Source organism: Lissotriton vulgaris, chromosome 5 (genome assembly GCF_964263255.1).
Source record: "Lissotriton vulgaris chromosome 5, aLisVul1.2, whole genome shotgun sequence".
Lineage (NCBI taxonomy): Eukaryota > Metazoa > Chordata > Amphibia > Caudata > Salamandridae > Lissotriton > Lissotriton vulgaris.
Genome location: NC_141693.1, coordinates 1,132,194,139 through 1,132,213,382, shown reverse-complemented (window position 1 = coordinate 1,132,213,382; position 19,244 = coordinate 1,132,194,139). Strand labels below are relative to the sequence as shown.

Sequence of the window (19,244 nt, the reverse complement as noted above, 5' to 3'; positions counted from 1 at the left end):
TTACTTATCACACCTTTTCAGTCCGAAATTGAGGAGCTGCATTTTAACTTCAGTTGCTGGAGTGTAGTGGACTGGGGTTTCAGGGAATGTTGTATAGGTCTCTATTGTAATGTTCTAGGTTGGAATGTGATATTCTGGAGTGTGTTCCCGTGGATTCGATCGGCTGTTGGAGATCGTGATCCGAGGGAAACACACTGCTCCTTATTCTACCTACTTTGAGCGTGAAGACCCCTCTTTAACCCCTTCGATGCTGATGACGAGCTCAGCTCGTCATCAGCCACGGGTGCCGTGTGCTGATGACGAGCTCAGCTCGTCATGTAATGCGGAAAAGGGAAAACAGCCGCACAGCGCAAAAATCACTGCAGCAGCGATGCGGTTAACATGGAGCTTCACATTAAGATGAATGGAGGGGTGAACAGATTCATAGATTAAAAAATACTGTTAGCCTTATGACTGTTTTTTATACTTTCATGTACTCAAATATTATACACCACGTACAGCACCTTTATTCAGATTAACCACTTATACAGTGTATCTGGAGACTATTTGATACTACCTTTGCTTGCATGCAACCAGATAAGTGGTCTGATCGTAATCATTAATGAAGTATATAAGCAGTACAATTTTATGAGCAGCCTTTGCTGCTGACCATACTGGGTTTATATTCATTTAACAAAAAATCTTAGGATGTAGAGCACTAATTAAACCAAATTAATTGCATAATATAATTTCTTATAAACAAATACATTTTTATTGCATAAGTAAAAATTCCACAACAAATACATTCACACTTCAAAACAGTCCATTACTTTTTTGGCTGTTTTGTAGTGATTCTAGTTTGATATATTGAACCGCAATTCAACAGGTGTTTCTTCTTTTTGTAGTCCATCAGACCGATATTTGGAAATATTACACACTTGCACATCTCATCTCCGTGTCGAGTTCAAAATAAGTTGTCAAAAGAGATCTCAAAGCTATAGGTTTAGTTTCTTCAGGACTCAAACGCCACCTCCAAGCTCCGTTGTGATCAATTTAGTGAAGATCCGCTCCAAGCTCTTTACAAATTGGTCATTCTTATCTCCTGATGCGAAGCTGGTATCTGAGGAGTGAACACAGCATCCTTTAAACAAAAATAAATAATAATTAATGTATAGATATTTAGGCCAAATGGTGGCCGGGCCAGTAGCCAAATAACTTTACTCTTAGCAACGCCTAACTGAAAGATTTTCAAATGGCAAAGGACACTATATATGACAGAACTCCTGAGAGAAACTGCAAATTGCTATCTCGACTGACACCACAAAGACCTACCAGTAACAGGGCAGAGGCATTATTAGGCAAAATGCCCTCTAAACCCTTGTAAAACTTCTCTGCATGAAAGGACACCATCCTGCTCAGCACGTACTTCTCCTGAACTGCACTTTCCTACTCACCAGTTCAAGAGACCCTTCTTGGTGAGATCCTGCAAGTCAATAGAGATATATATGAATACAGATGCAAGCATCACTTGATCAGAACAGACTAATAGTTATTGTGTAAAGTTATGAATGATGCATGAACTGAACCAGCAGCTATTGCTCAGATGACTGCTTTATGATAGAGAACTTGCACAAAACGCAACTAGAAGCCATGCTTGATCTTCATGAACTTTTTCAACAGTGTTTCTTAATCAACAGTGTTTCTTAATTAATCTGCCCCATCGCTTTCTAGTGTGGTGGGCTGCCTATATCCAACTGATGCACTTTCTTGCAGAATTTGGAATGGTGAGGGTATCGTCAGGTCTTTCCTGAATTCATTGTGCATAGCAGAGATACGTTTACCACTTTGTATAATTTCAGAGACTACAGCTATTGTGGATTATTCAGGTGACTGAGTAAGATTCCTACAAAGTAAAGGAATGTACTAGCTTCAATCGTGCATCTAGATCCGTCAAAAACGTACAGTATAAATCTCCCATCGTAAAGCTTTCTCTCTAAATCCATTCAGTTATACTGACTTGCTGTCCTAACTTGGAAAAAAATAAGGAAGACCGACCCTCTGCCACTTTCAGCAATGAGTCTTTTTCATCACTCTTCGCTGCCCAGTTCCAGATCCGGGCCCAGTTCCAGATCCGGGATATCAGTGAGACCATAAAAGAGATTCTCGGACTCACCTTGTTTGGGAGCATGAACAAGGTGTTCAGTGCACTGTGTGGCAGCTGGCCAATAGCAATTGCTCAGTTATAAGTCTTGTGTAGCCACAGTGGTAAATACTGCAGTTTAGATACTAGGTTGTAGCATTCAAGTCTGGTAGGGCGAAGCTCCCTCATTCTTACATGAACTTAGGAATACTTCACTTTCATGAGGGCATCCACCCAAATCCAAGAGGTCAGTAAACTGTCTATTTTCTGAACTATTGATTGTTTGCAAGCACAACACTTTCTACATGTAAAGAAGGTCCGCTGAGGTAGTGGATGTTAACCTTGACACCCTTCCACAAAGTGGGGCAAATATGTTGCCAGGTGTGATGCCAAAGACACCGATCCTCTTGCAAGCCAAATTTTCTGATGTCCTTCTGTTTTTGTCTCCTTAGCCCATCAAGGCCTTGCTGTGGGCACCGTGAAAGGATTTGTCGGCCCTCTCAGCCTTCCTATGTTTACTGGACAATCTGTCCTTGTTTGTCACCAGTTGTGAGGCATTTCAGAAAACCTTTAAAAGATGTTTGATCCCAGAATATTTGTAGTGCCCCAGTGGGTCCTTAGCCTGGTCTTCACATTCCTTTTGTTTACACCTTCAAGTCTTCGCACTGCTGCTAATTCTCTTGACACTGAAAAGTCTTCTTTAATTGCCATCATGTGATGCTGTTGGTACATTCTCCCTACACTGGAAACCGCCTTTATTAGGCAGCCAGAACTAAGCTGGACCATTACAACTAACGCAATGTTACCACACACGTTTCGTTACCACGCAAGTTTTTACAATGAATTCGCATTATGGAACGTGTTGTTGGATTTTTAAATCCAACACCTTCCCTACTGTTGCAGAGACTGGAGTTGGGATATACTATTCCAAAGTCCAGCACTTCCTTAAGGCAAGTTGTAACGACTTGCATGGTAATGGAACGCGTGGTAACAACAATCTTGTTGTATTGCCTGTGTTGTAATGGCATGCGTACTAAAAGCCTCTATGATTTTTGTCATACATCCACCCTACACTACCTTCTTCTGAACAAGTTGGTGTTGAGAACCCAGATGTCTTTCCTCCCGAACACCATAATGCTCTTTACATAATCCCATGAAGCACCCTGTTTGCATTACTGAGCGTATAATGACATATTGATGATCAAAAAAAAGAATCAATTTAAGTTAGCCCCCCTTTCCCGAAAACATCCTGCACCAGTGCTTGCAAGCAAAGTTGGATAGACTCTTTTATAAATGCATACTCCTGCTATTCAATCTCAAGAATTGTAAAACGTCCATGATCACTCGCTTCAAGCTGGGACATACATTATTATTATTATTTTTTTTTTAATTTTTGAAACCTTTATTGTGCAACATAAGCATACAGGTACGGGCCCACAACCATTCTGGCCGGCCTCGAAATCGATTGGTAGCACAAAAAGCAAGGTTAAAACAGCCCCATAGACGAAAGGCAGCAAATATCCGCCACATTACAGATTGGAATAGGGGACCGCTAAGTACAGGATAAATGAGGTTAATTTTAAGTTTTTTAGATAAGAAGGATCAGAGCATTCAATCCACCGAAAGCACATAGCGGGCAATGATCACAGCAGCTCATCAACAAAACAAAGGGTAACAATCGAAAGATCGAGATAAGATACGTATCAGGATAATGGCATATAGCCACAGTACATACTGGTCATTACCCGCCCCATGAACGTGGAACATCTTAACTAATGTTAGTTGTAAGACCAACAACAGAAACGATGCGCAGCGCTACACCTAGCCACCACACTGACCCAAGAGAAGAAAGAAAAAGTGAGAAGAACCAAGAGAGGAGAGAAATAAGGCCCATAGAAACTAAACGAAACAAAAAACCCCGCCCCCAACCCCCCACCCTGCACGCATACATAGGCTACGGCCTACCCCCCCCCTAGTAGTGTGCCTGTCGCCCGAAAAAACGAGACCCGAAATTTAGATACAGAGAAGGGAAAAAGGGAAAGGAAAAAAGATGTAAAGAGAATGGAGGAGGAAGACTATCAACAGGTATATTTTCAGCCGCCCACCCGCGGACCCCGCTACCGATGAGATACCAACATTCGGCTCAGTCATTGTCTCGCTTGTCCCCCCTAGTCCCAGCAATATGAGCATTAGCATTCCAGAAAACGTCCTCAGCCTTGTCCCCTGCGATCAAGCGTGTCGGTGGAGTCCAGCAGTTCAGCCGCCATCGTGGATGGCGGAGGCGCCCGGGATGGCCACACCAGAACAGGGAGCCGACCTCCAAAGTCTACCCAGACCAACGCTGCGTGTCCGAGGACGATACAAAAAAAGGTCAAGGCAAAGCAGTGAACCCCCGGTGGCAGCAGGCCAGAGCGATGACACCAGTTCCAGGAAAGGATGAAAAGTCACGCCACCAGGACACAAAGGAGTTGCCGGACATGGCGTCCGGGGACGATACCCCAACCATTGCATGATACCACGAACACCAGACCTCATCCGGATCTTTGCGGTCAGCACTGCGGCGGAATCAGAATCGCGATCTTCCAACGCCTCCGTATGCACCTGGGTAGGCAGTTCACTGTGGTCGGGTGCAGGGTGTGGCGCAGTGCCCAGAACTTGAGGACAACCACGGCCAGCTGGAGTAATAGCGTCAAGCCGGCTCCCCAGATCCCGGGCATTATCGTGAAGGGCAGCTCGTACAGCATCTAGAGCGCCCAGAACATCACAGATCCCCAGCGGTGCCCCAGGAAGAGAGGACGCAGCAGTTCTCCGCACCCGAGGCTCACAGACGTGTAGCAGCTCTTGAAGCCGGTCGCCATCATCACTCGTGAACAGCAGACCACCCCGCCGATAATCCACAAAGTACAGCCGGGCCAGAGACACAGGGGCAACAGACTGCATTGCGTCGTCACTCACCGCAAAGAGACGATGTCGGCAATTATCCGGACTCCCAGTCGCGGTTTAGGGTCTCCACTTTCAAGCGTTGAAAGCGCGATGCACAAAATGGCTCCCGCTACAGAGCAGGGGTAGACAAAGAAACTGTTCAAGCCATACGCAAGCTGGGAAATGATACAATGTATTTCCCTCCGTTACAATGAGTCCAGACGTGCAAGATCGTAGGGCGGGATGAATCGCTGCGGCGAGAGGCACAGCGCGACAGTCCCTCGCCGGCCGATCGACTCCGCCTCGTCTGCGAAGGCCGCTGTTGCTGTGGCCGGGTCCGGCCGTCCCACACAAACAAAGACCCGGGCTCTCTGCCAGGAAGGGCCGGGGAAGAAGCGAGGGCGCTTCACAACCGGTACCGCCAGTAACGAGCCGGGAAACACACCATTGCGTCCGGAATCGTTTCCCCGTTCCAAAAGCTGGGCTCAAATTCAGGATGGATAGCAGGATGCTGGAGGAAAGCGTGAAGGTCGGCGGAGCCGAGAGTCTAGGCGGCCATCGCGGTTGCAGGCTAAGCTCCTCCCCCCCGGGACATACATTATTAACAAACTTAGTTGATCCGTCTTTGCTGAACTATTGGGTAAAATGTAATTCCATTTGAGCAACAGGAAAAACTTGAAAACAACTATTTTATCATCTAATGAGAAATAAAGAGTTGAATTAAGTGGCAACTATATCTAAGATAAGTGAAGGTGCTTAGAATGTTACTAGGCTGAAGGGATGAAACTCTAAAGAACAAAACTCAGCTTTTTTTAATTTCTTCTGTGATGAAACTCCTGTCTGGCATTATTTAGTTACATTTGAATAGGGGTCAGTGTGATTCTACGGTGGCTGTTCTCTTGGCCTCAAAACACACGCCTTCAGGTTGTAAACTCCTGCTTCTGGACAGTAGTTAGGAAAAACACGTGCAATTATATTTTGAGAAAGCATTACAGTGCTAATTTAGTTTAGACTTCTATTGCCTTTTGGATTGTTCTTGTTTTAATAAAAAGGCTTTGTAATGCCGGGGCAATGGCCTGAAAGCTATGGAATAGCATGCAACCTCCCTGAGCTTTTGGCGGCTGCTCCGTCACACATTATCCTAAGCCAGAGAGCACTATTGTAGCAGCTAACTAATTCTGCTGCTCCCCAAAATCATCAGAAAGCCGAACTGTTGCTTCTGATACAGCTAAAAAGCACCCAGAATCCGGCTACTACCCAGCCGTAAGCAGGGGCGTAGGAGACACTAAAATTCTTGGGGGGACAGGGACACCTTGTGAACTTACCAGTGAACTTATACAAATCACCACCCACTAAACAAATACAATTGCATACTTTCGAAGTGAAATATTAAGAAAAGCAGGCATGTAGTCACAGTTTGCATGTATGCTTTATTGTTATTTACATTCATATAGTAATTAGACCAAATGTATATGAATCTTGTATCTTCATGCACCAAGCAAAAAAAGGTCGCTGACTTAGGTTGGGGGGTCATGTTTGCAAGTGCCTTATGGTTTGAAAAGTACCCGCTCCTGCTTTCCTGGCCTCCAGCAATTTTCAGGCAACAATACAAATGTGAAGATAACTTTGGTGAGTAATGTTCTTTATTGAGAGAGATCGGAGGTTTGTCTAGTTAGTTTTGACTCTTGGTAAGGTAGACACAGTGGGGTAACATGCCTGCCGCAAAGAATGTGTCCCACACAGATCACAAAATGCATATCATTTAAATAGGTCAGTGAGTTACTGCTTTTGTCTGAGAGATTCTTTTGGAATTTGCAGTTTATAAGTTAAAATCCTAACATTGAACAGTGATCTATTAAACGTCATCAAAGAGCTGCATGAAAACTTCAAGGTATAGATTAGAACGTTATGATTTTTCCCCGAGTCTTTCCTTATCCTAATGTGGTTCATTAGGATGTAAATCAATTCTGATTATTAAAGAGAACCCCCCAACCATGGTGTTAATAAATTCTGAGTTTGTGCTTCCAGTGGCGGCTGGTGACATTTGAAAGTGGTGAGGCATAAAATGAAAGTCTTACTGCACCGTAGCTGTACGCCTCTGCTCACAACACATTATAATTAAAAGCACCAATGCGCAAGGCACTGCATTCCTTCAGAACTGATATGAGAGCAAGCAGGTGTGTGTGAAAAGCCCACGACCCTATACAAGGTGACCCCAATAACAAGGCGAAAGGATGTAAGGAAACATGAACTATTAAAAGTTCCTACAAGTGCCTCGTGATTTTGGTCTTTTGACTTTTACAATGACACGAGTCGGCTCATGAGCCTGCCGCCTGCCATGCACCCCTCCCTGGTGAGCTCTGGCACCTGTTACTTGGGCACAGCCACCCCCATCGCATCAGATAACATTTCTGCACTTCAACTGTTGTTTCACGCGCTACACATTGGGGCACCTGCAATGGTCATGCCTCAGCCTGTTCTGGCAACTTTGCAATCTGTATTCATCTTAAAATTTTATCGCTGGGCGCCGTTCGAACTGCGTATAAACAATGAGTATAGTTTTTACTGAATGCCTAGTTCAAGTGACTGATTGGCTTCTGACTCATCAGCACCCTGCTTACTTGTGCATGCAGCCGGGGTCAGGAGCCGGGCCTGTGAGTGTCTGATCTGGTCACCTGATAGCGTTCGGAGCGCACACACAGCGGGACCCTCCCCAGAGCGCAGGGCTCCCGAGGTGACACTGGACCTTGGTGTTAATTGATCTGGAGGTGTGAGGGCCCCCCTCCCCCCACAGACACCCCCACTCCACTCTAATCCCCGCGCCAGGTGGGCCACCTCCAATCCCTTCAAACAGATGATGAGCAGCAAATGGCTTCCACTAGCCTTAAGGTCACAAATGCTGAAGAGACGTGTAATATCTAATTGCGTGTATGCAAACTAAACTTCCATTCTGTGTGTTTTCTGCACCATAAAAATATGAACGAATGTTATCATTAAATAATTGTGAAATAATCGGGTTGCCGACGACTTCCATCATTTCTCGCCATGGCCTCGGGGTTTCGAACCAGGCGCGATGCCGGGGGAGGGACATCTCTGGTATGTGTCGAGGGGGGGTGGCGAGCTGGCTATCCAACATTCCGCAGCGCGTGACTCACTCTGGCATTGAATATACACTTAGAAATGCTACCGATGCCGCGTGAGGCGGAATGCTTGTAAGTTGTATTCATGAGAGAGCGAGAAGGGACTTCAGCCGAGAGGTTTTAAAAGGTCCAACCATTAAAAAAAAAAATGATGACGGTTAAAAGACATGCATGCTCTTGTACGGCGCATATATGACTCTTCGGATCGATGTACACAGTTTATACACGATTTGAAACAGAATTCTACTGTTTTGCATCAAAAAACTTTTGATTCACATTTTATAAACCAAGGGTGAACAGCCTTTAATGGCGGGCTCTAATTCGCCGGCATTACGGGTTGGGGGGGATTGGAAATGGGGTACGACAACCAATATATTTTAAATAAAATAGTATAAACTTACCAGAGACTCCGTCCCGATTCCCGCCGTCCTCGTTTTCAAGTCCTGTCCTGCGCTGCAGCACGTCATCAGGAAGGCGGCGCGGCAGGCAGCCTCCCTCTCCACTGCCGCAGATTGATTGGTGCGGCCGGCTGCCCCAGGTGACGTAATTTTCTGTCAGCATACAGAGAACAGGGGGAGTTGAGGCCGGGGGGGGGGGGGGGGCTTGGGGGAGTGGCTTTCCCACTGTAGTTAATACTGTCTGTTTGGGCGCCGGCCTCCGGCTGTCCAAACAGTCAGTATTAACAATAGTGGGCAAGCCACTCCCCCAAGCCACTCCCCCTGCCCTCGAGTAACACACTCCCACTGTAAACAAGGAAACTGTTCTGCTTTCTCGCTGTGCGAGAAGGCACAAACAAATGCTAGTTATCATATTATATAACTTATATAATATGATAACTAGCATTTGTTCTGCCTTCTCGCACGGCGAGAAAGCAGGGGGGGCGGCGCCCAAACGCCCCCATGTAAGAACCGCCACTGTGTGCTTCTTTAGTGTTGCAAAGCCATCCTGTGCCCTGGGCACTCCCCAATGTTTTGCTGACTGGTACTGGTGGTACCTGACTGACCCTGGCCTCTGCCTGAACAGTCCCAGGGCCAGTGCTATTCTGAAAGAGACACTTAAAGATACTGTGAAAACACCTACATACACTAGGGTGCACTATGGGTTAGGCTACCCCTATGATTGGCATGACCTCTCCTATAAGGCCCTAGGACATAATAGGGCACGGGGGTTAGAACTACCTTTAAGTCCCTAGAATATAATAAGGCATGGCAGTTTAGAGGCCAGCAGCCCATTCTGCGTTTGTATATGTGCACTGCTGAAGCCTGAGGTCAGTTTAAAAGTAGCCCTGCATTGTAGGACTGCTTTTAAAATGCAAATTGTACCCAAACTCGACATTTGGGTTTGGGGAACTTTTATAAATTAATCAACTACAATGCTGGGGCAAAATTAAGTTAAGTGGAAAAATGTTTTCCACTTAACTATGGCTGTATCACATCTGCCACATAATATATCATCTGCTGCATAATCTAACGATTTGACCCAAAACTATTTTGTAGGTCAAACTGATCAAAAATTACTAAAAGAAATGTGATTTATGTTGCTGTGAAGTGTAGGGCCCTTTGCAAAGGTTGACTGTTCACCTTTCCCACTGCTGCATTTGTATGTTACACAGGTACTAATGAGGTAAAAGCTTTGCAGAGGCTGTTAGTATGTATAAATATGTCAAAATAATAAAGTATCATAAAGTGCACTGCATTACGCTGCAGCCTTTTTATTGTTGTATCATTTAGTCAACACTGCAACATAATTTTGGCCTCCATTGCTGCATAACTCCAGCGGCCTGAAAGCAGGCTGCAAGTCTTTGTGCATGAAGCAGAGGCCATGAAGTTTGCAAACTTAGGGGCTGATTACGATGGCAGGTGGACTTCAGTCTGTCTGCTATCGAATCGGGGAATGGGACTGCTGGCCTCCAAGGTGGGGGCCCCACGATAGGCATTACAATGTGACCGCCACTATGGTGTGCGCAGTGCCTATCTTTTACATTGCAGCAGGTGCTGCTGGCTGCATCATCTGCCGCAATGTAAAAACTGACATGTTACATATATCACTGCACTACGTGGCAGGCACAATGCGGTGCCTGCCAGATGGTGCAGTGATATGTAGGGTGGCTTATTAGATGTTCACCAGGTCCCATGTCTGTCTGGGGGCTGGGGAAAGGGGCCTCCTGCAGGCCTCCAATGTCCCTTTCCGCCAACTTTTCCATGGCGGGTGAACCGCCATGGATAGGCTGGCAGGTAAGGGGTATCGTAATCCCTACTATGGTGCCTGGTAGGCACCACCAGCATTGTAGGAACCACAAGCCCCTCCGCTGCACTGGTGGGCTCAAGGAGCCAGTCGGGTCCGTGGCGGTTGGTCTTTCCGATTGCCAGGGAACCACCCACCATTGTAATATGGTTGGTGGTGATGCAGTCACCGATGGCGGTGGGACCACCACTGACTGGGTGACGTGGCTGTCCCACCTCCCATTATAATCACCCCCTAAGTTTGGTGTGCATGCAAATCCTACATTCCCAACCCCTGGTAAGTTGCACCACTACTGCAGAAAAAAAAGCTAATGGAGATACCAATGGGTGTAGTGGACTGGCCTCAAGGATCTTGTGACCTCAGTGTCACTGTCGATCTAGGGTGTGCTTCTTTGTATGCCTGCTCGCAAGACTGGAGGTGAACTGCAGTATGGATTGTGGTGGACAGGCCTTCAAGGTTAACTCACACTTGCCACCGTTAGGGTCCACCTGCGGTTGCTAAGACACCAGGGCTTCCAAGGTCTATCGGGCCTTCTAAGGTGTAGCATCGGAATGAGCTCTGTCAGGAGTGTGGTCTGGTGGACTGGTCATGAAGGCTGATAATGGTGCTCCAGCTCCAAATTCACTAGCTATGGCCAGAGTGCCACATCCTCTCCCACACTGAACACCATATCGCCCCACTGAGAGAAACTTGCACTGCCTTCAGCTACAACTCAATAGTGCTGCGACTATATTCAAATTATGCACTAGACAACAGTTAAATGCCGCCTGAAAAAAATTAATAACACCCTAGAAAAAGCAAACACTCATAAGGAATGCACGAATAAGCAAATCATGTGAAATGTATTCAGGAGCAACATGGTTACCTTTAATAGTTTAAAACTCATTATTCAGAAATCCAGTAAGTGATTTTGCCTGAAATTCAGAGCATGGCTACAGGACCAGGAAGGGACCGGTTTCAATGTCCATTGCTTATATCCTTTAAAAAATGTAAGCAGTTTGGTTTAAAAAAGACCACATTCCCTGACACCGAGCCGCAGTACACATTTTATAAGCTAAAATAATTAAAACAGTTGAAAATTATCATATTAAACTTTTCCACTCCCTCCATCAACCAGGTATTTCAGTCCCTTTAGGAATGGTTCTCCACCCTGGGAAAAAAATGTTGTTCGAAGAAAAACAGTAGCGCTTTCACTGGCAAACTCTGTTAAGTGGCGCTAATGTGTGTGGCTGTAAATATCAATCTGGCCTGTCTGCTGACCACTCTGTATTGCTTTATTTCTTTATTTCATTATTTTTTCTCTCCATCCCGAGGTTTTTCTTTGGAATAATAAAACGGTCAGTAAATGAGGACATTTCCAGCCAAAGTGTTCCGCCTATTTTGGATCCATTTCACTGGGAAACGAAGAAAAGGAGTGGCAAGAGAGAGTACATAAGAGCTCTTGAAATCAGAACTTAAGGAGGAGCGAGACAGAGACAGAAAGGGATGGAGGAATAAAGAGAGAGAGGGGGGGGCAGCTGCCAGAGGCAGGACAGTAGAAGTTGACACCGTCCTTGCCTTCTCCCGGGGTATGAAGTAAAAGACAGTTTGTTTTTTTCCTTCTCTGCCCCTCCCAGGACACCGAGCCTTCCTGCAGCATAACAAAGGGCAGAGGGCGAGGCCTCTTTGACTGCAGGCAGGTGAGGTGAAGTACAGGGCCATTAGGAAGCGCTTTCGCGCGCTAATGGCCCTGCAAATGACTGAAAGGAAAAGGGGAAATTCTTTTGTTCCCCGTGTCCCCCCCCACTCCAAAATCTGGGGGGGGGATATATCCCCCGCTTCCCCCACACTTCCTACGCCCATGGCCGTAAGCAGAGAAACAAGATGGAGACCGAGAGGCAGCAGAAGAATTCACCCAAGCAGTGACCAGTGTCCCATCCAAGGGTTGGGGCTTTCACCTGAAGAGGACGAGTACTTTGCCTGGGAGCAGAATGAGGACTTAAAGTGGAGCTGCGCTGCTCTAACTGCGACAGAGTGCAGTCATTGTCAAATGTAAGGACTACGCAATACTGCCGGGATTTATGAGGCGTTAGACCTCCTGAATTGTCCAACTGAGAAACTGGCCAAAACGCAGACAATTAGGTGAACCCATCTCATCCAGTGCACCATAAACTTCCAGCAACAAGTGTTATATAGCTGACTGGCTGATGTTATGCGCTTTTAGACCAACTGGCTGTTTCTGAACCCGAAATGGAGCATATGCAGACAGTAAAGAACACATTATCATGCACTGAAGAGGCTCTCCCTAGGGATACATAATGGGGAGGAATTCTAAGAAACTGATTCAGAACAAAAGTAGCTGGCATGGCCGTTGTGAGCGTTCTACACTCTCAACAGGAAACCAAAATAGGGAACAAAGTGTATGCTGTATAAGTTATAACTTCCACTAGAGGACCTGGCACACAAAATGGACACTGGCAATTGATCTGGGCCACCTCTGTGGTAATTGGAGAAGAATAGCTGAACACATTAGTAAAACAGAATTCAGACCTGCAGCTGCACCCCAGAAACAAGTGAGACTTGTCTGAGCATTTTGTGACCGTTGGAGTATAGGGATGAAGTCTCCTTAGGCAATGCCTGGAGGAATAACATACACTTAGTGGACTTTCCGAAGTCAATTGAGAGTACAGTATGGTCACTTTTTGGGAAAAATGGGTAATCCCAACAGTAGCTCCTGAAGGGCTCTTTCCATACTACACCCTGAAAAGAACCCACTGAGTCTCATTGGGACCACCCCAGCTTAGAGCTTCTCGTGGGATGGTGAAGGTGTGGCTCTGTCTTTACACTGGAGAAGGTTTGTGAGAAGTCAAGTGTGCAGAACAGTAAAGTTATGCGATTCCCAGATCGCTGTACAGCAACCTCCTTCCTTTTCTAGTGAAAATATTGGAACAAAGTGAACACAAGGAGATGATGGACGGAGTGCTGAAACTTTTCTGACACTCCCCTTCCGGTCACAGATCTGGGTTGAATCCATCATTTTTCTTGAGCTCACTTCGCCACCCCAGTTTAGAACCAGCTGTATCCAATCAGTCTTGACCCTGTTCCTTCCTCATGGAACATTCCAGCCCGAACTGCCAAGCCAGGTCTTCCCTGGACTGGAAACGAGCATCCTGGGACCGGTTTCGGGGGAACACTCATCTGCCAGGCTAGCTTGAATTAGTGGGAAGGTGAGCAAGGGCCCCACGTCTAGACATACCCTGCCAATTAAGGGCAAACACAAGGATATGATGACTGAGCGCTAAAACGTTTCAGACCCCCCCTCATACCCCCCCCCCTCAAATCGCAGATCTCGGTTGAATCCATCATCGTTCTTTTGCTCACTTTGTCACTCCAGTTCAGACTCAGACCAAAATACTGGAACGCCATGTTAGCCGGATTCTATCTCATTATTTGGAAGCACACTACCTGTTAGAAGAGGAATAATTTGGCTTTAGACCTGGCCGTAGCACAGAGAGCTCTGAGTGCCATGGATGAGATTCGCATGAGGGTAGACCGTGTTCAGTGTTAATTCTGCTTGACGTGTCGGCAGCTTTTGATGCGGTTCATCACCACACCATGCTAGCAGGAATGCCATCTCTGGGGGTTGGTGGTACCATATTAAAGTGGATGAAATCCTATTTGGCAGACCAGGCGGCGGCTTTACCACCTTATTGTTCTGACTTCAGATGTATCCAACTTGGGGTACCATAAGGGTCAGCACTTGGTCCGGTATCATTCAACATACGTATGCAGCCACTAATTTCCTTAAAATAAAATGCACATCACTTTAATTATGCTGATGACACACAGTTGATCCTGTTTCTTAATAATAGCCAGCAGGATGCAGTAAAAAACGTTCAGACCTGTTTAGTAGATTTTGTAAAGTGGAGGAATGTGAACTCCTTTAAACTAAATGGGAATAGAAAAAAATTCCATCTGCTTCGTGAATAAATTTCTGATGCTTCTACCACCAAATGTTTGGCCGCTACCTACAGACGGAGCTGCATCCTTCTGAGGCTGTTTGTAACCTTGGAGTTATCTTTGACGAACATCTTTCCCTTGAAGCGCTTCAATAAAGTGGCTGATGTTTGCTTTGCACTGCTTTGTGGCCTCAAAGTTGTTCTCAGTGGTACCTGTACATGCTAAGTCTTTCATTGCAAGAAATGTTATCCATAGCCGACTTGACTACTGCAACGCCTTTCTCCTTGGTGCCTCTGACTACTTGGTCGAGAGATTGTAGAGACTCCAGATAGGTGCTGCTAAACTGACACTTAACAGATTTCGAAGATAATCTGCATCCAGTGCCCTCGGGGAACTCCATTGGCTACCCGTGGAGCAGAGGATTGTTTTCGAGTCTATGTGCATTGTATTCCGGGCGCTTCAGAATAATGGCCATGTACTGCTGCAACGTGAACGGAAAAGGTGTACTCCGAGAAGGTCTCTACGTTCTAACACTGATTTCCGTCATGAACATAGGTTTCGAAAGGTTTGACAAGGTGGACAAGCCTTTTCAGTCCAAGCTGCTCAGTTGTGGAATACGCTTCCGCCTACTCTGAAAGCACATACAGATCTGCTGAAATTCAGGAAAGCTTTGAAGACCTGGTTGTTCCTAAAACGGTAGATGTTTGTACTATTGTATCTCTCCACTTTTTTCTCCCTCTAAATCCACTCCATGCTTCATCACTAGGATACCAGTCTGGTCACAGTGCGCTCTATAAATAATAAGAAAAGCCTGGACTCTGCAAAATATGCCCTTTTATTATTCTTGACGTAATGGCTGATAGTAAAATGTTTTTTTTCACAGGCCCCAAGTAGGCGTGGGACTGGGTTGATAAGTTAGCAATGGAAGCAGATCTACGTCCTGAAGAGATTACAAACACAGCAAAGCAAAAATGCCCAACACGGTCCATGGTACAACATGGCAGAGTGAGGTTGGTGACTGCAGCAGCAAGTCTTCAAGATAATTCAATGGCAATTGTCTCTATTGAAATGACAGGAGGAACAAACTCCTTACTGGATCAGTCTCATTGCTCGGGGGAAGCACATCCATTGCCGCAGGTGACCCCCTGAGCACTACTGATGACCTGCTCTGAAAGCAAAAATTGTACCTTACTTAATAACCGCTTGAGCTCACTATAGGGCATCCTTGGGCCTGCTGCACTTGTATCATTTGACACACAGCCCATGCTGCCCCCCCCCCCCCACCCATGCTGCTCCACTGAAGACCAGCTCTAATTACCAGAGACTACCTACGAATAGCATTTTCGATAAATATTGGTCAGTGCCATCGCTTTTCAGTCCTGGGGAGGGGTGGTTGGAGATTTTTGTTTAACAGCTACAGGAGTTTCAACGGGAGGAACATGAGCAAGAAGGCAGTACAAAATCTGCTACCAGTTACTATAATATGTGCCTAACGGGGAACACTATAGCTACACGTGGAGTTCAAGCCGTCCTAGTCCCGGAAACTAGTTTAACGTGTTTTGGGTGAGTAGGGAACAAGCAAAAGTTATATTTCTTACTTCGAACATGATGGGGCTAAATAATGCTGTTAAGAGAGAACTTTCAAAAGTATATTGAAAGGAGAAGCGCACAAATGGCTTTTCTGCAAGAGACCCATCTGACGCAGAGATGGACAGCTTCTTCAGAAGCGTTTGAGAGGTCAGTCATCTTACACCCTCTACTCAGCTTATGCTTGAGAAACACTAATTTAGTTTCGACCCCTGGCCCCCCTCCAAATTGTGGCTGAGATGAAAGATAGTGAAGGCATATAGATTATAATTGCTGAAAAGCTTAACGGGAAAAATATTGCAATCCGAGCAACCCATGATCTTGAATGAAATGTAGGAACCCCCTTTCAAAAGTGACACCCTACCTGCTAATAGTGGGTAGGGATTTTAAACAATGTAGAAAATGTGAAATTAGATTCACTCCCCATCCCTTCTCTCCCCTTCTACAGCCCCTCTCCCAATTGCATGGGTCATTGCTGAGAAGGACCGCATGAGCGCTTAATACACGACTGGCCCAGTGGTTGTGATTAACTCCAGGAGAGTTCACCATCCAAACGCTAGGTGCTATTTCTGCTGTTCAAATATAATTACGCCTCCCAAATGTATACAAATGTTGAATATTGAGCTAGAAACTGGTCAGATCATAATCCACTGCTCCCGTCTATGAAGTGTGTTAGACTAGGGGCAACCAGCCCAACTTCGAAATAGAAAATAGAGACACTTGAAGATAGGTTGAAACACTCAGTAGGTTAAGCAATTCAACATTATTTAAGAGAGAACAAGGGTACAGCCTCATGAATCCTAGTTGAGTGAAAAAAATGGTTATAAAAACAGTGGTTTTAGACCGACTCTAATATTTGATATTGTGGAATTACCAAAGAAGCTGAGACCTTATAACGAGGAAGATTGAACACCAGAATTGCAGGAATCCTTAAATGAGAAGAGGAAAAAACGAGTGCACCACATAAAGCGGCGTAGGAGTGGAGAGGCTACTGGTCTGGTTGGCCAATTCTGATTGAAGGGACATCTAATAATGAAACGACTGAACCTAGTGTAGTTGCAGTGCAAAATAAACCCTGCCTTTGCTGAATGTGAGGACTACTTCTAAGTAGTGCACGAGGAACTTGATAAGCAATCCTTCATTAGAGTATTCAGAGGAGACTGCAATTGGATACTAGCTCTTAATGAGCCTTCATTCCTGGATGAAGATATATAGATGAGAAGAGGGCTCCAGCGAACATTAGGACTATGGGGTAAATGGCAGGAACTGATGTTCTACCAGTAGGAATTTCTGCAAAGATTATTGAGCATTTCGGACGGATTCTGGCAGAGATTTAATTCAGCAAGAGGAGAGTACTGGCATTAAGCCACAACCAGACAGGGGACAATGGTATCGTTTCTGAAATCGGGAAGAGGTGAAACAGAACTGATCTCTTACGGACTACTCTCAATGCTTGAAATCCATCTAAAATGCTGAGCGAAATCCTACCCACTAGATTTCCTGCCAATGCTCAAGGAACGGATACACCCTCTAACTTAAATACTCACCAACCTATTTCTCGTAATAAATGTTTGTGTGATTCACCTTTAAAAAAAAAAAAAAAAAAAAACTGTTTGTATCCAACTCAAGAAAAAAACCCATAAAATCCACATTCCTTCTGATTTAGAGTAAAACATGCAGGCTTTTGTTTGACAGCTCCCCACACCCCTTTTAGCTGTGGGGGCACTGGGTGGGCGTCAACAGTTCGTCCTCGCCTGTTAAGTGCATGAGTGTTGTTTGTATTAGAGTTGCCAAATTTATAAATGTTCTTCAGAACTCCTCATCAATCGGGAATCGCTAACAAAGGAAGTTTCCAACAATGTGCTGATAGTTTCTTGAGCAAGAACGTTGTTTTTTTTTTTCTTCATATGTATATTTATGAAGGGGGATCGTGACTAGTTATGGTTTCGAAGTTTCTTGTCTTAAGTGAATGAATTGTTTTCCAATTGAGTCGTCATCCTTATCTATTGATCCTAAAGAGAGCAAGCTTTGATGCATATCTCCAAAATCCGAAACCAATCTTAGCAGGTGAAAGACTCTGAAAAGCTAAATTAATCGTTTTTTTTTTGCTCTAGTGCTTGTAGCCTGTGGTCTGATCAGTTAAGCAATAAATACATCTACCATTTTGTCTTCCAGGGACTGGCTTCACTGTAGATGCTTTCCAATACGGCAAAATAGAAGGTTGTACATCCTACTTCCTAACGCACTTTCATTCTGATCATTATGGTGGACTCACAAAGAAGTTTCAGTTTCCGATCTATTGCAGCAAGGTATGTATAATGGCCAGTGTTGCCAAATCTGGCTTTATAGCATACTTCTAAAGTTACCTTTTTTATGTGTCGCCTAGGCAGCGCACATGCGCTCCTCTAGGAGATGACCTTTAGAAATCGGTCTGCTCCTTTTCAAGCACACTCGTTCTTGTGCTAGCATCCACCTTGCGGGAGCGAGCAGCGGCGCGCGTGCTAATTGAATACATATGGCCTGCGCGCTGCTGCTCGCTGTCGTGTATGCCAGCACGAGTGCAAGCATTAACATGTCAGTGTGTTTATACCGATGCTTGCAATATCAAAAGTGGCCACATGATGGCTTCAGAACCATGCATTGTATGTTATGCGCAAAGTGGCTTAGCGTCGTGGAACATCACCCAATTTATGTGTATAAAGAGGGAATAACTGAGCAGTAGCAATGCAAATACTCACAGCTCTTCAACCAAAGCCAGTGCTAATAAATAGTGTGACTTGACTTTGTTTGAAATTCTAATGCCAGGCGCAAAGACGTGGAGGTGGATTGTTGGGTTTATATGCCTACGATAACCTATGTAATTACTGTAAAATTAGGCACCCTGGCCAGTTGTCCTCCTGTTGAAATTGGTAGTGGAGAGTAGTAGTCTCTTATAAGACGGTGCTAGCTCATCATAGCGCAAAACTTGGCGTTGAGCTATAATGACTTTTTTGTTTGTTTTTATGACGCAGCCAATTAAATCAGTGCACAACTCTTGCTATGCTTTGGGATGAGCATTTTTTCACACTACAGCAATGAAGCACAGCTGACTTGCACCCACCATTGTGCTACGTGAATGATGTTCTTCTGGTCTGTAAGGCTGCCAGGTTACTGCACACTCGCGCATAAATACCTTCGAATTTGGTAAGAACTGCAGGCAATTGCAGTGCTGCGAAGCAACAATGTTGTGTTAACAAGCGCTTTGCAAAATAAAAGGCAAATTCTTTTCAAGCGTGATCTTCTTTTCAAGCTTC

General features: G+C 45.2%; 1 protein-coding gene across 1 annotated transcript in view; it reads left to right on the top strand.

Annotated features, from left to right (window-relative positions):
• The window catches only part of DCLRE1A (DNA cross-link repair 1A), a 139,888-nt gene that overhangs the window by 75,266 nt on the left and 45,378 nt on the right, over positions 1-19,244 (top strand). Inside the window, exon 3 of the mRNA XM_086922863.1 lies at positions 18,127-18,260. Within this exon, the coding sequence (XP_086778989.1) occupies positions 18,127-18,260 (134 nt within the window). The remainder of the gene's footprint in view (positions 1-18,126; positions 18,261-19,244) is intronic.